Source organism: Neopsephotus bourkii, unplaced genomic scaffold, assembly GCF_033783945.1.
Source record: "Neopsephotus bourkii isolate Nb327-2 ecotype Australia unplaced genomic scaffold, CSIRO-AGI_Nbou_v1 NB_1656, whole genome shotgun sequence".
NCBI classification, from domain to species: Eukaryota; Metazoa; Chordata; class Aves; order Psittaciformes; family Psittacidae; genus Neopsephotus; species Neopsephotus bourkii.
Window position 1 is genome coordinate 305094 of NW_026902130.1, and position 14925 is coordinate 320018.

The window sequence follows — 14925 nt, forward strand, 5'->3', positions numbered from 1 at the left end:
AGGAGCAAAACTTGGAGACAGCACCGGCAAAGCCAGCTCCTTGCCTTTCTCCTTTCCCTTTGCTTCCCAGGATCACAGCTCCTGCCTGGGCCAGGCGCTTGCCCATATGGACGAAGCGTGTGAGCCAGTGTCTATGGAAATCCATATTACACATTAATATCCATCTATCCCCTAAATTCAGAGGTCGACCTGAGAGCAGCTCTGTGCATACGAAACCAGACGGGGAGGGGTTGCTGGGGAGGCCAGGGCTTCCATTGGCTGCAAGCGTCTGCCGTTGTGCGAGGGTATCTCTAATCATATTCAGCATGTTTTGCACAAGAAATGTCAGCCAGGAAGGGCTATCTGCTCCCTTCGCCAAATTATTCCACAACAATGTCATGCTCCGAGAGCCCGGCTGCAAACTCTTTTTTGGTAGACTCCTTGATCAGCTCGGGCAGAGGGGAAGCGGCGGGAGCAGGAGGAGGAGGCGGAGGAGGAGGCGGCTACTACCCCAACAGTGGTATCTACCTGCCACAACCGTCCGATCTGTCCTACGGGCTGCAAAGCTGCGGACTTTTCCCCGTTTTGAGCAAACGCAATGAAGGCACTTCTCAAAGCATGGTCCCCAGCTCGCACCCCTACGTGTCAGGGATGGAAGTGTGGCTAGACCCCCCCCGGTCCTGTCGCATGGAAGAGCCGGAGAGCCAGCAGGCCACCTCGTGCTCCTTTGCTCCAAGCATTAAGGAAGAGAGCTCCTACTGCCTCTATGACTCAGAGAAATGCCCGAAGGGCTCGGCTGCCACCGACCTCGCTCCTTTCTCTCGGCTGAGTGCCGAGGTCAACCCAGCCGGCAGCGGCGGCGGGGTCCCCGTCCCGGGCTACTTCCGCCTTTCCCAGGCTTATGGCACCTCCAAGAGCTACGGCGCGGGGCCGGCTGGGGCTGCCCCCTTCCCTCTGCAGCCCCCCGGCCGCTTCCAGACGCCTCCATCTTTGCCTCCTGTCCCGGACGCGGGGAGGAAGGAGGACGAGGAGCGCTCCCCCAGCCCCTTGGCGTGTGTCTCCCAGAGGGAGGACGAGACTCAGGCTTCATCTTCCACCGCAGAGGAGCTCTCTCCAGCTCCGTCAGAGAGCAGCAAAGCCTCCCCCGAGAAAGAGCCCGTAGGTAAGCGAATGATGATGATGGTGATGGTGGTGGTGATGATTAAAAAAAAAAAAAAAGGAAAAGAAAGAAAAAAAACTGTTGAGGATCATAGCGGCATCGCGATGCAAAAGGAGGATCCCAGCTGCCCCGCGGGGCTGCCAAGAAGCGCTGCTCAGACTGACCTTCTGAACTTCGTAATATTAGGGCATGGGGTTGCCGTAAAAATTAATGTCCATCCTATAGCTTAAACCCCTTAGAGTCTCCGCTCTGGGCAACTTTAGCCCGCATGCTGCTTAAACATATAGAAAAACAAGATCAATCTTTTCCCTGTGATGTGAAGGTGCCTACCAGATAACAGAGATGTTTGTAAAGCATCCAAAATAAGCAATAGGCAGTGCCAATAAATAAACCTATTAACTCGGTAAGTTATATTTTACGATCCAGAATGCTTTTCGGAATAACAGCCGCGCTGAAATGTGCCATCTATGAACTGCCATCAAATTAGACTGATGAATGCACCGCGAATATCCTTCAACGTCTACACTAGATAACAGGGTTGTTATTTATTCATTCGCTTCTTTATTTCCCTTTCGGGTCCCCATGGCAAAAAAAAAAAACAAAACCTCCCCTTCTTTGGGCGGCAGAGTTTGCAGGCGCTTCTCTCCGTCTGCATTTCAGACGCCCTGTTATTCCTTCAGAGGGCCACATTGGAAAATTATAAGGTCAAAACAAAACAAGAAAGCGGAAAACTACTAGAGAGACAATCCCAAACCAGGAACCACTCCAAGCCATCGAGGGATCAGTGTTACCTCTTTCCTAGCCACTTCCAGTGATAGTAATAAACAGCCTGTAATGGGGGGATTTTTAGTTTTGAGGGTTTTGGTGTGTTTTCTTGTTTGGTTAGGTTTTTTCCTTCCCAGAAATGGTTGGATAAGAGAGGGCCGAGGCGAAACTCCCCGGGAAGGCAGGGAGGCTCCGGCTCCTCAGCTCACCTTGTTTTCTAACTCCAGAGCATGCTTGTAAAGTTCAGATCCGCACAGGCTTCGTTTTTTGGAAGCAGGTGCCTGAAGCTGTGTGAAATAAGCCTCCAGGCCATTTACCAAGCACCCCCCAGTAGCAGTGGCCTCGGAGAGGCCGAGGGGGAACTAGTAAAAGCCTGTTTTGGAGGGTCGGAGATGAACTACTAAGCGGGGCACTCTGCCCTGCCCAAGGCTGGCCGGAGCTTTTGGAGGAAAGGCAGATTTTCCCCTGCGGATTCAGGATCATTTGGAAACCGGTTTAAAGCTCTCGGTTCCCACAAAGACACCCCGCATTACAAGCGCCCGCAAGTGACAGAGCGAGATTCCCAAACACACACCGGCACACACACAGATGCTCCTTCCACTCTGTCCCTCCCTGGCTCATTGCCTCCTACCCGCTGGTAACGTCCCTTTTTTACTTTCTCAAAACTAGGCAATTCAAAAGGAGAAAATGCAGCAAACTGGCTCACGGCAAAAAGTGGCAGAAAGAAACGGTGCCCCTATACCAAGCATCAAACTCTCGAGCTGGAAAAGGAGTTTCTATTCAATATGTACCTGACTCGTGAGCGTCGCCTAGAGATCAGCCGCACAGTCCACCTCACAGACAGACAAGTTAAAATCTGGTTTCAGAACCGCAGAATGAAACTGAAGAAAATGAACAGAGAGAATAGGATTCGGGAGCTCACAGCCAACTTTAATTTCTCTTGATGAACCCATAAACACATCTTTATGATTTAAAGAGCCAGTATCATTTTCCTAGGCTATAGTCATCCGCACCTGTATGGATTAACGATTTTAGGGGCTCTCGATATGTCCTTAACCTCTTAAGAACTACTTTGGAGTGGGAAGGGAGGGTGGGGGAACACGACTAAAGCTAAGTTAATGCACAAAATGCCGTGCGTGAACCTCCCCACTTCCTGCGGCCTTTCCGGGGGCCGGCTTGTTCCTTTAAGCTTTGAAACACAGAAATACCATTTCGGGAGCTTCAAATATCTTTCCCCCCATATCTCTCTCTCGGAAAAGTAAACAAGCTTGGTTAAAGGTGTATTCTTTAAAATTAGAAGCGGTATAACTTGAACTGTACGTAGCTGCACAATGAAGAATTTAAGCCTTGCCATATTTCTATATATTGGGAGCTTTCTTCCCCTCCCCCTTTTCCTTAGAAAAGCAGACTTACAATAATGAAATGCAGGCATCCTCTAACAGGGCTTCATGGGAACGGGTGTTAAGGGAGATTCTTTTCATTTTCTTTTTCTTTTTTTTTTTTTTTTCCTTTACCTTAGAAATAAATATTACAGTTTTAAAATTGGCCAGGAAAATGAAATATCTTCTCTTTAAAGGTATAAAAGCGTTCGTGTTGCTCATGGACTAAATTATGACACTTACCTCTGAATTTCTCTCTCTCTTTCTGGTTGTAGATATTTACTTAATGTAGTTTTGCTTAAATATGTGGAATTAGTGATCTTTTTTTTTGTCTATAAATAACGTTACCGTTGGTAACGCATGACAAGCACACAGAAATTCCCCTTTGAGAAGAAAGTGGTCACTTTTTCTTCACTAATTTCACTGAAAACTATATATCCTGATCATCAGACGGACTTTCTGAGCCAGAGTCTGAGACTGCAAGGGAGGAAATGTTCGTCTTCCTTTATACTGTGAAGTTACATGCATTAAAGGGTCAAACATATAGGTGAAAAAAAATAGAAAAAAGAAAGAAAAAAGGGGGAAAGCTATAAATACAGATATGTATAAATGTCTATTATTATTAAAATGCCGATACTGTTTTAAGCAAATACATTCTATCGTTATTATAAATGTTAGTTCTAGCTATATCTAGTTCTTACCTTAAATCGGAATAAATTAATATTGTAATGCTGCTGTGCGTGAAAAAGACGATGTTTATGTTCTCATAGAAGAATAAAATACCGTGGAATTAATCCTTTTAATTTTACCTCTTTTTGTGACTGTTTATCCTCAGGTTCTACTTTATGTCTTCGAGAACTTTTACAACAGGAATAGTTGCCTAAACCCCCTGCAATTACTTTAGGAATCTATTTAAATATTACCTAGACGGTCGTAATTTGTCTGGGCCATATAGCGATGGTGCTCTAAGGTTTGTCGGCTTTTGTTCAGTTTTATGACTTGCTAGTATATCTGGATTGTTGCTGTCTTGAACGAGTGGTTTCAGTTGACTGAGGAGCTGCATAGACTGAGGAAGCAAATTACTATTTCTTGAGGGTAGGGAAATGATTTTTTTTTCTTTAATCAAACACCTACAAGTGTGCGGAGATCTTTTACACCAGAGGACGGTGACAAAATTCTAGCTTTATCTCAGGGCTAAGAAGAAATCGTAAAGGTGAGCTCATGGTGGGGGGAGGGGGTACCCCAGCCTCACCTCCCTGCCACTGGGCCCCTCCAGACAAGACTATTTCCTACCTGGCTGCATGTGGAAGAGCTTATTTCACCTGTATTGCTTTGGGTTTTTATTGGCTGGGCTTTTTTTTTTGCTTTGCATCTTCTCTTCTTTGCTGCATGTTTAACTGATGGAGTCTTGCACAAAGGGAAGGCAAAAGGAGGTCTGGGAGAAGAGAGAGAGCTAATGCTTCCTTGAGGGGCTATGTATGCTGGGAGGAGGGGGGACAGACTTTGAACCCTAGCTCTCTGGGAGCCTTTAGCTTCTCGTGATGTTAACATTGGAGAGCATGGCCTTTTTCTTCCCGATTGCATCTGCATGGAGAGGCGAAAGCTGCCCGGGAAGGGTGGGGTGGTGATGGTGATGTTATTATATATTTTTCTTGTTTTCATTAACACACCCGAGGCTGGCCGGGGACCGCGGAGGGGCGCCGGCTGGGCGGGCGGGAGAGAGGGATGTTTTAGTCACGTTTCTGGTTTTATTTTTGTAGCGGGATCCTTGCGTTAAGGACCACGGCAATGGGAAAGTAATAATTAGCGCCTGAGAACTGCTCTGTGGTTTAGGTAGTTTCATGTTGTTGGGGCTCCACCTTTCTCTCTACAGCACGAAACTGCCTTAATTACTTCAGTTGATATCATCACCAGGTATGCTTGGTGCGAGGGTCCTTTCTGCCCGAAGAAATCTTAGCGCTGAACTGATCTGTAGGCGTCAAGTCCCAATGCCATTGTTCCCCATCTGCAACGGAGCCTCCTTTGATTCCTCAGATAAACACGGCAGCCGAGGGGGGAAGCTTGGCAAGTTCTTCAAGGTTAGCTAGCTCCTAAGCGAGTCCCTGCCTGTTTGCGGGATTTTAATATATCTCGTAGGCTGCATTCAAGGTCAGGTGCGTTTTTGTATTCCGCTCGGCGGGCGTCGAGCTCGGGGGGCTGGAGAAGCAGAGGGAGGGAGGGGGGGAAAATGCTGTTTATATTTTTCTGTCTGGATTTATTAAAAGACAGAGACCCGGAAGCCTGCCTGGGGGAGGGAGTGGGGAGAGATCAAGTCTGCCGGCCCCGCTCCGCGTATCCATCACAAACAAGGCCCCGGAGCACAGGGGCAGTGGCCGGTCGGACCCCATTCGCGGTGAGGGTGCGCGGCCCCGCCGGCTGCTCTACCGCATGTTGGGGGCGTCTATTGCCCTCCTGGGCCTGTCGCTGGGCTCCGCCAACCCCGCGCTACCTCCCGTCAGATCCGCTCCCCCGGGGCTTCCCCGCGGCCCGCAAGGCCTCGGTTACGATCACGACTGCGGCGCGGCCGTTCTCCGCGGCGGCGGAACGAGCAACAGCGACCTCTCCGGGCCCGCCGCCGATGCCACCACCGCCGTCTTTTGTGTCCGCAGCGCGGCCGCGGGCAGGGGCGGTCTCCCGCCGGGCCCTCCGCCAGTTCCGGCACCGCAGCGAAGCGGGGCACCCTCGGCAGCAGGAAGGCAGGCAGGGGAAAGTGCAGAAAACTCGATCTCAGTGTGTATGCGTTTCTACTTATTTTGTAGTGACTGTGATTCTTTCTGCCTAAAAAAAAAAATTAAAAAAAAAAAAAGAAAAAAAAACACAAAAAACAACTTTCTCAAAACTCGAAATGAGATGCGAGAACTCGGAGTTTGGCTAACGGATTTATCTAAACCCATCCTAGCCTTCCTTAGAGAAGATGTCCTTGGCTGGGACAGGAGCAGAGCTCGGCTTTGCAGTCAAATTTAAGTGTTCATGTCTGCCTCTACCCACACTGCACATCTGACGGGCTATGTGCTGTGATCGTGCTGGGAGTGTGTTTACAGTGTGTATGTCCGTGCCTGCCTCTACGGTCTTTGTACATATGTTTGCCACTGCTCTTTATTTCTCTTCTTTTTTCCAGCATCATTCTGAGTTCTGATTCCTTTATCCTAATTCTGGGTTTTTATTTTCTCTCCGTCATGCCAGAATACCTCCGTGCATTCGTAGCACTGGCAATTCCGTGAGAGAGATTTGCGGTGGCAGGAAACCCTAGGGAAAGGCGATCCTGAACTTCCCGTTCAGGAGTGCTTGCCAAGTCCCGTGCATTCCTGCCCCGCGCTCGCGCCCTCTCTGCGCCTTCTGCTAAAGTAACAGGGCTTACAGATACCCTTCGCTTAAGAACCGACAGGGTCCTTCCTCTTGCAGCTGCGGGTAAAAGGCAGTAGGGTGGGACCTCTGCTAACTTGGTTATGTGGAGGTGGAGAGCAGGGAGTATTTTTGTCCAGGCACGATGGCTCCAACGGTGCTTCGTCCCTGGGAATTGGGATTTAATTGTGCAATTTGATGTGAATGTTTGGAGGCTTTTGCATCCGAGTGTCTGAGCCACCAAAATCTTCACTAATTTGCAACGCAAATAGTGGGGAGCCCCCGCTAGCCTTGGTGGCTCGCCTGCAAAATGGGCTTTGAGGAAAAAAGGGGTATAAAAATACGAAGAGAGACGAATGCTCCAGCGTTATTACCAGCAACGTGACCTCGTGAAAAACGCCTGTAATTATTTGCTGTATTTTATCCCTTGCTCTCTGTACACCAGCTCCTGCTACTTGGCCTCTGACAGTGAGCAAAGGCAGAATTTTACAGGGAAATAAAAATGCAGGCACTTTCTTTAAAGCGTTACTGTTATTGTTATTCATTTGCTATTATTTTTGGTGGGCAACCAAAAAAATGAAACCCGCTGCAAGTCGAGAACCCGAATTCGAATATAAACATCCAGGACTCCTGCAGCTAAGATTATTTTTTCTGAATGGAAAAAGGAAGTTCTACAATCACATTTCACCACAGCTGACTCTCAATAATAAATACAAATGACGTCGAGTTCCGTCTTTCCAGGAAAGAAATACAGTTATTTTGTACTATTATGGCGTGTCTATACAATGGCCAAAAAAAAAAAAAAAAAAAAAAAGAAAAAAAGGAGGAGAGCTTTATTTGCATCTTTTAAATTGTTAGAAAATAGCGGGCTCCTTGTTTGTGGAGATCTTGCAACTGTTCCGTAATTTTCGAACTCTAATGGGGGATAATAGTTTCATTATGGGCCTTTGTAATCGTGAATGGGGGGAGAGAGCGTTGTTAAAATCGGATCTCTGTAAGATTTCAGATTAAACTGTTGGGAAGACATGAAAAGAAAAAGAAAGAGAGAAAGAGAGAGGGGGAGCGGGAGAGGGAGAGAGCCAGCCACACAGTGATGTAAAACTAATTAGAACCACACTTTCGCATGCACAATATTTACACGTGATTTTAATTATTACTCAGCCGTCTCTACCATTTGCCGGGCTCTATTTTCAATAAAAACTGTTTCGAGTAAATTGAGCCACTAGCCGAGATTTTTTGTGCCCCCTGCATTCTACTGACCGCGGTCCTTCGCCAACCGCGGGGATAAACAGCGTGAGCCTCGGCCGGAGGAGAAAACCCAGGGAGTCGCAGGCGTGTTTGCAGAGCGCTCAGACACGACTTTAATTCCTAACACTGGACTTGGATCTGGCCGCCTCTTACTTTCCCCCTGCGCACCCTCCCCTCTTGTAACTCCCCTCTTGTAACCCTCCGCTCGGTTTCCGATGCCGTTAGCGTGTGTCCTGCAGTCAAAAGGAGGTGCCAGCAAATAACTAACTATATTTGCACATAAATTTGATTCACCAGATTGCGGGACGGCCGACTGCGAGCGCCCCTTTGATAGCCGCCCGGAGAAGCAGGGTGCCTTTCGGCAGCGGGGAGACGGGGCTTTTTCACCCTTTTCCCCCTGCTGCTTCCCTGCATAGTTAAAGCATTAATCGTCGTGATAAATTCCGCCGTCCGGCTCTGACCGCACTCCTTCCCTCCCGGCCAGGACGAAGTCTCCGTTCACCTCCGGCCGCCCAGTCCCGGCTCCTCTCCCCGGCCTGGCGAGGGTGTCCCCGTTTGCAGCGGCCCCATCCAAGAGCAGGGGCGGGCAGGCACGACTGGGAGGACTCGGAGGGTGTTCCGGTCACTGCCGCGATCTCCCCGGCAGGGTGGGGTGGGTGGTGAAGTGCAGTTTGGTGCGGGCCAGCCCAAACACCCGATCCAGCCCCTGCCTCAGTGCTCCTCCGACCCGGCGGGTGGGTTGCTGGAAGGGAATAAGTTGAATTTGACTTTTCTCTGCCGGCTTTGCTCTGAACGGAACGGTATTATTTACAGTGAGTTCCCAAACTAAACACAATAGTATAATTTAACCTTTCCAAGCACTCGTAAATTTTTACTGCTGTGAAACACAGCGATGCAAATGAGCGCGCTCATAGTTACTGACTTATTAACAACCTCGTGGTTCCTGAAACAATAATTTCTTATGAAATATAATAAATACATATTTAACTGCAGTATACCGCAACTGCTATTTTGTTGTTTTTTTTTTTTTGCTTTTTTTCTTTTTTTTTGTTTGTTTTATTATTGTATCATTTTATGTGAAGGTCTCAGATCACAAGGGTGGTGGAGGTTCTTATTTAAATTTTTTTTTCCTCGGGGAACACGACCCACTGATGGGATGATTAATTATGATATAAAATAGTCCGTTTAAACGAAAAAAAAAAAAAAGAAAAAGAAAAAGAGGGAGAGAGAGAGAAGGGGGGGCCGTAATACGGAATCTGATCTTTTCATCTCGGTTGGCCGCAATTAAAACAAACCCCGCCGTATAACTCAAATATTCCTTTGCATAAAAACATATGGCCTCGCTATAAAAATTATGGCTGGAAAACAGTGACCCATTAATAGCCCGCGGACTGATTTATACTTTATTGTTCTGCTCCCCCCGCCACGTGACCGGGGCAGCCAATGGGCGCCCGGGCTGCCCTCAACTTATTACTGAGTCTACTTCTCCGCCAGCACCAAGTTGTTACGTGAAACCCGCAGCCCCGAACCGCGGCGGGTCCGCCGCCCGCGCCCGCCATGTCGGCTCCCGGGACCCTCAGCAATTACTACGTGGACTCCTTCCTGGTGCCGGAGGGGGACGAGCTGTCGGCGCCCCGCTACCCCCCCGCTCCACTGGGGCCGCCGCCGCCGCGGCCGGCGGCGCTGGCCGAGCACCCCGAGCTGGCCCCCTGCAGCTTCCAGCCCAAGGCACCCGTCTTCGGCCCCCCCTGGAGCCCCGCGCACCCCGCCGGCGCCAGCGGCGTCCCCGCCGTCTACCACCCCTACGCGCACCACCAGGCGCCGGTGGCACCGCCCGACGGCAGGTACATGCGTTCGTGGCTTGAGCCTGTGCCGGGCTCCTTGTCTTTCCCCGGGTTACCTACCGGCAGGCATTACGGCATTAAACCTGAACCGCTGGCGGCCAGGAGGGCTGACTGTACCACGTTTGACACTCACACTTTGTCTCTCTCTGATTATGCTTGTGGTTCTCCTCCAGTTGATAGGGATAAGCAAAGCCACGAAGGCGCATTCTCTGAAAGCAATGGAGAAAGTGAGGCAAACGGAGAGAAACCGCAGATCGATCCAAGTAAGTGGGACTGCGAGGGTCATGGACTTCAGGGCACTGCGCCGGCGGCGGGGAGGTGGCGAGGTGCTGGGGTTAGTTGCGCGGCCGAGCACTAGCTGCCACCGCCGCCGCTCCATCTCTCCGGGGTCTGCCATCTGCGGAAGCCACCGCTGCCTCCCGCAGGCTTGAACGGGATCTAGGATGGCTCGGGCTTTCCATCTGAAAGGAAAACAAAAACCCCACCCTACAGCTGCAACTTAAAAACCAACAAAAATAAAACCCCAACCAGCCAACCCCCAAATCCAGAAAGGCAAAACCGCCCCCCCCTCCCTCCTCAGCAACCCCAGCAAACTTCGAGGGACGCGTTTGCATCCTCCTGCCCCAGGCAGATGCCAGGGAGAGGGTGTCTAGAAAGCATCGGATGTGAATCTGGTCTTTTTGAGACGGCTTGTAGGCCTGGGAAGCTCTTGCGGTGCTGAATGCACAAACCTCGCTTTTGACTTGGTCCCTTCCCTCCCCCCTTTCGTCTCTTCGGTGGAAAAACCCGGCAGGGCTGGATGCTCTCATTGCTGCGGAACTGGTGGCAGAGCGCCTCGGGGTTGCTATCGCGATTAAAGCCGTGCGAATGAGGGTCCTAAACTGGCGAGGTTTTAATTATGCCAGTTGCAGACTGACTCGCCAGCTCCCTGGGTCTTGCCAGTGATGACACAGGAGAAGGCCGAAACTAAAAAGTGAAACAATTTTGATGACATATTGGTCTGTCTGGTCACTCCCCGGGCTGGCAGTTGGGGGGGGGCAGGAAGGAGGGAGGAGAGCTAGCAGAGAGAGAGTGAGGAGGAGAAAGTGTTTTCAAAATTGCATTCTAGAAACAATAAAAAAGGCGAGAGGAGGTGGGGGCGGCGGGGCTCTGCTGCATGTCGTTGCGTGTGACCTCTCCATGTGTCTGTATTTTGGAGTCCATTGTGCCTCACTATCCTCTGTGCCTGGGGAGTTGAGAGGCACCTCTAAACCCCAATATCGGGACACATACACCGCTTGTCCTGCGTGGATCTCCCTCCCCAGCCCCCTCCTCCTTATGCTCCCACCCTCCCTCGAGCATAAACTTCTCCTGTTGTTTTCGTTGTAGATAATCCAGCTGCAAACTGGCTCCACGCAAGGTCCACCAGGAAAAAGCGCTGCCCTTACACCAAGCACCAGACGCTGGAACTGGAGAAGGAGTTCCTGTTTAATATGTATCTCACTAGGGACCGCAGATACGAGGTGGCCAGGCTCCTCAATTTAACTGAGAGACAAGTGAAAATCTGGTTTCAGAACCGGAGGATGAAAATGAAGAAAATCAACAAAGATCGAGCAAAGGACGAATGACGGCGACATGGGGGTGAAATTAAAATGCACAAAGTTAAAAAAAAAAAAAAAAAAGGAAAAAACTAGAGGAAAAATCCCCAAGAAAATTAAGTTAAAAACAAAACAAAAACCCCTCCCCTGGAGCCCTGCCATGCAATGCGTCTGGGTCCAGGCCTCATTATTTTTCCCTTGGCAAATTGATGATTGTACCTTGATTGTCACAGAGACCAGTTTGCCAGGAGAGGTACAGTAAGACTTTTAATTTTCTAACAGGAAAGAAAAAGGGGGCATTAGCACGAAAAGGCTGTTTAGCTGGCTTGTATAAATCTACCTGTTTCTTCACTTATGGAAAGAAAAAAAAAAGAAAAAGAAAAAAACTACCTTTTCATAATGCACAACTATTTACGGACTGTATAGTTTAGTCTTACGTAGTTAATTTTATTCGTTCTTTGCGCGGCAGAGAGATCTGCTCTAATACTTGAACACTGTGTTTTATTGTGGTAATTATGTTTGTGACTCAATTTATGTGCTTGGGTGCTGTACCGGATGTAATGGTGTAAGCTAGAATTCAATTTGAACTCAGGTTGTTTATTATAAAAATTGCATAGAGTATAGCTCTGTAGTGTATTAAGTCTTTTCTGTATAATTAGACAGTTAACCTTTGATTGTAAAATATATATATTATATATATCCCAACGCAAAAAGAGAAAGAAAAAAAAAAAAAGGCTCGTCTGGGGTGTCTGGGAATTAAGGTTTGAAGCAAGTAATTTTAGTATGCACAGTTGATATATATATATAGTACTGTCTTTGTCGGTTGTATATACAATCTATATATTAAAAAAAAAAAAGTAAATAAACAGACTAGCTTAAATATTGTTTTTGCACCAGTGAGCAGTTATCAGATTTCGGAGCTATACGTATATGTGAAAAGGGTAACTACCTATGGTTTACGTTTTATTTTTAATCGAATGATTTGATGGTTATTGTAATGAAGGTTAATTTTATTGATAATAAATTATACGCTATTAAAACCTACATTTGGTTATTGTAAATTTGTATCAATTAAAAAAAAAAAAAAAAAAGAAGAAATCCGGGGAGTTATGTTGATGCAGAACATACACTGTCTATTTTGAAATAGTTACCTCAAGGCCTACTGACCAAATCGTTGTGTTGAAATGATATTTAACTTTTTGCCAAATAAAATATATTGATTCTTTTCTACTTTGTGATGCTTTAAGATTGTTAAGAAGGGGTTCTTGCACAGCATACTGAATTTCTCCCGCAGATGTGGCAGGAGTAGGGCAGCCGCCGAGGCAATATTATTTCGGCATCAGTTCTATAAACGCAGACCTCGGGTGATAAAATGTACTCATATTTTAGTCCAAAATGGGCAGATCCAGGTCCCGAATGCCATTGCTTGGCTGATAGGAGGCTTTGCTTTCCCCCTTCCGGATATAATTTGGGAAGCAGGCCGAGGAGCGGAGCCCCTTCGCCTGGCAGTGGAGGCACAGTCCCCAGTTAACGCGGATTTAATAAATTTGCCCGGCGGGGCGGGGGTTTAAGACCAAACCAAAATGTCCGACGTTCTGCGATGGGGACAATAATGTAAATCAGCTCAGACAGCGACATTTAAACTGAGATGGTTAATTAGCGTCCAGCAGAAAATGCCTAGCACTAAGTGTGCTTCCCAAGCGCTGTGTGAAGCGCCTTCATTTTAGGGTTACCCCTTCTAGAGATAATTGCCCATGCAAAATAACGTTATTTCGAACATCACTCCCTTTTTCCTTCCCCTGCCATCGCATTTAGGATTTTTTTTTCCTTTTAAATTTCCCGTGGCAAATAAAAATAACGCATTGCATTTTACTAGCACCTCAGATTATATGTGTATATATAGTGTATATATAGAGATATAGGTACAGATAAAATTTTACAGACAATTATAGCAGAATTTATGGTGTCAATTTTACTCGCTGATTTAGCCGAAGGAAAGAGGTGGCTGGCAGCAGGCTAGAGCACAGGAGACAAAATAGGATTTATTTTTTAAAAACACAACAAGGTTTCTTTGGAGTGGAAGATTTCCACACACACGCCCCCCACCCCTCCGCTGCACCTACCCCTCCCCCGCCGCCCCAAGCCAAACCAAGCTCAGCAACAAAAGAAAATAGCAAAGTCTATGAGCTTGCTGAAATTTGCCCTTGTTTTGGGCGGGCATCTTACTGCTCAGAGCAGTTATCCTCCATAATATGAGCCGCAGCAGACTTCTGCGGCCCACCAAGTCTTGTTTGCAAATACGTCGAATAACAATACAAGCCTTCTTGTTTTACGGGCGTACACTTACACGCACATATGTATATTTAAAGAAAAATAAGATGGAACACACTTATGGCATTGGCAGAAGTTGTTGTTAGGAAAATGCAGAGCCATACAGTGCAATAAAATAAAATGACTGCTGTTACCGTTTATGGGGTGTAAAACGCTGCAGGGCTAAAGACAAAACTTAGGGAGCCGGCAAGAAGTTTACAGATGTGTGGAACTGCAGGAGGGAGGAAAAAGCTTTCGGCTTCACCTTAAAAAAAAAAAAAAAAAAAAAAAAAGAGGGAGAAATCCGGGGTAAGATTTGATGAGTTCTAATTAGCAAAAGGGAGCTCGTTCTGGTGTGCACACACACAAAAAGCCCCTAATTGATCCCTGAGCCAGTATTTGGGGATGCTGGGACGCCCTCTGTTGTTGCAGACAGAGGCAACTTCAAAGAATCAGCATTAAGAGTGTGTAATAAATGACGGGTCTGCAAACTGTCTGGAATTCGGCTCTTAATGAGTTTACAACTGTCCAGCCACAATTAAGATTTTCTACAAAAGCCTTTTCATTTGTTTTGTCTGGCTGTTTTAGATAAAGCGGGAGAGCGGAAATAACAACCTTTTATTGGCCTTCCCCTGCTTAAATCCAGGCTGGGAGGTGGACATTTATCTTCCCCGGCGCTGGCGGGCAGAGGCGCTGGCTCCGCAGGCCACGATGCGGCGAGACGGCGGGAGGCGGCGGTGGCGTGGCAGTGGCGGCAGGTGGCGCTGTGACACAGCGAAAGAGCCTGCTCCTGCCCGCCATCAAGAGCTCGGCCGCCTCCCCGAAAGCTCCTAAAATGTCGACTTTATGGGAGCATAACTCGGGTGGGAGCCTCTGGTTTGGTTTTAACAAGGTCCGAGAGGTTTGAGGTTCCCCTCCTCCCTTTCCTTATCCTGGGAGTACAGCGAGGGGTGCCCCTCTGGCACCGGGCGCCGTTAGGGTGACGTTCACCGCCTGGCCCCGCTGGGTGCACCCGTGGCAAAAGTAAAGCTTGGTCTGCACCAAGAACATATCCTGCATTTATTATTCTCAAAACGCCGAATCATTTCCTATTAGCTAATAGAGATGGATGGAGCCCTGGCACTGAACCACTAGCTCCTCTTTCTCTTGGCCCAGACTTTCACCCTTCTCCGGTGAGGCTCTGAGACTGCAAACAGGCTGTCCTGACCTTCCGAAGGGCTTCTCAAAAAGGAAATATTAGGTGAAAGGGGGAATTAAGGGGTTCGGGCAAGATGGAAGAGGGT

General features: G+C 48.1%; 2 protein-coding genes and 1 long non-coding RNA gene across 3 annotated transcripts; 2 read left to right on the forward strand and 1 right to left on the reverse strand.

Annotated features, from left to right (window-relative positions):
• Positions 1-103: 103 nt before the first annotated feature.
• On the forward strand, positions 104-4076 carry HOXA10 (homeobox A10). The gene is made up of 2 exons (XM_061375069.1): positions 104-1141; positions 2573-4076. The coding sequence occupies exons 1-2, from the start codon at positions 322-324 to the stop codon at positions 2845-2847; spliced, it is 1095 nt and encodes a 364-aa protein (XP_061231053.1). The 5' UTR covers positions 104-321; the 3' UTR covers positions 2848-4076.
• Positions 4077-7472: 3396 nt separating this feature from the next.
• Positions 7473-10024, reverse strand: LOC133223933 (uncharacterized). Its single transcript, XR_009728735.1, has 2 exons — positions 9889-10024; positions 7473-7675 (listed from the first exon to the last, which is right to left on the reverse strand). It is a non-coding gene; the product is annotated as an uncharacterized LOC133223933 (long non-coding RNA).
• On the forward strand, positions 9400-11436 carry HOXA9 (homeobox A9). Its single transcript, XM_061375078.1, has 2 exons — positions 9400-10018; positions 11124-11436. The coding sequence occupies exons 1-2, from the start codon at positions 9469-9471 to the stop codon at positions 11360-11362; spliced, it is 789 nt and encodes a 262-aa protein (XP_061231062.1). The 5' UTR covers positions 9400-9468; the 3' UTR covers positions 11363-11436.
• Positions 11437-14925: the final 3489 nt, after the last annotated feature.

Coding starts and splice junctions, on each gene's coding strand:
- HOXA10 (XM_061375069.1), top strand. CDS start 322: ATGTCAGCCAGGAAGGGCTATCTGCTCCCTTCGCCAAATTATTCCACA. Junction 1,142..2,572: donor CCCCGAGAAAGAGCCCGTAG/GTAAGCGAATGA, acceptor TCTCAAAACTAG/GCAATTCAAAAGGAGAAAAT.
- HOXA9 (XM_061375078.1), top strand. CDS start 9,469: ATGTCGGCTCCCGGGACCCTCAGCAATTACTACGTGGACTCCTTCCTG. Junction 10,019..11,123: donor GAAACCGCAGATCGATCCAA/GTAAGTGGGACT, acceptor TTTTCGTTGTAG/ATAATCCAGCTGCAAACTGG.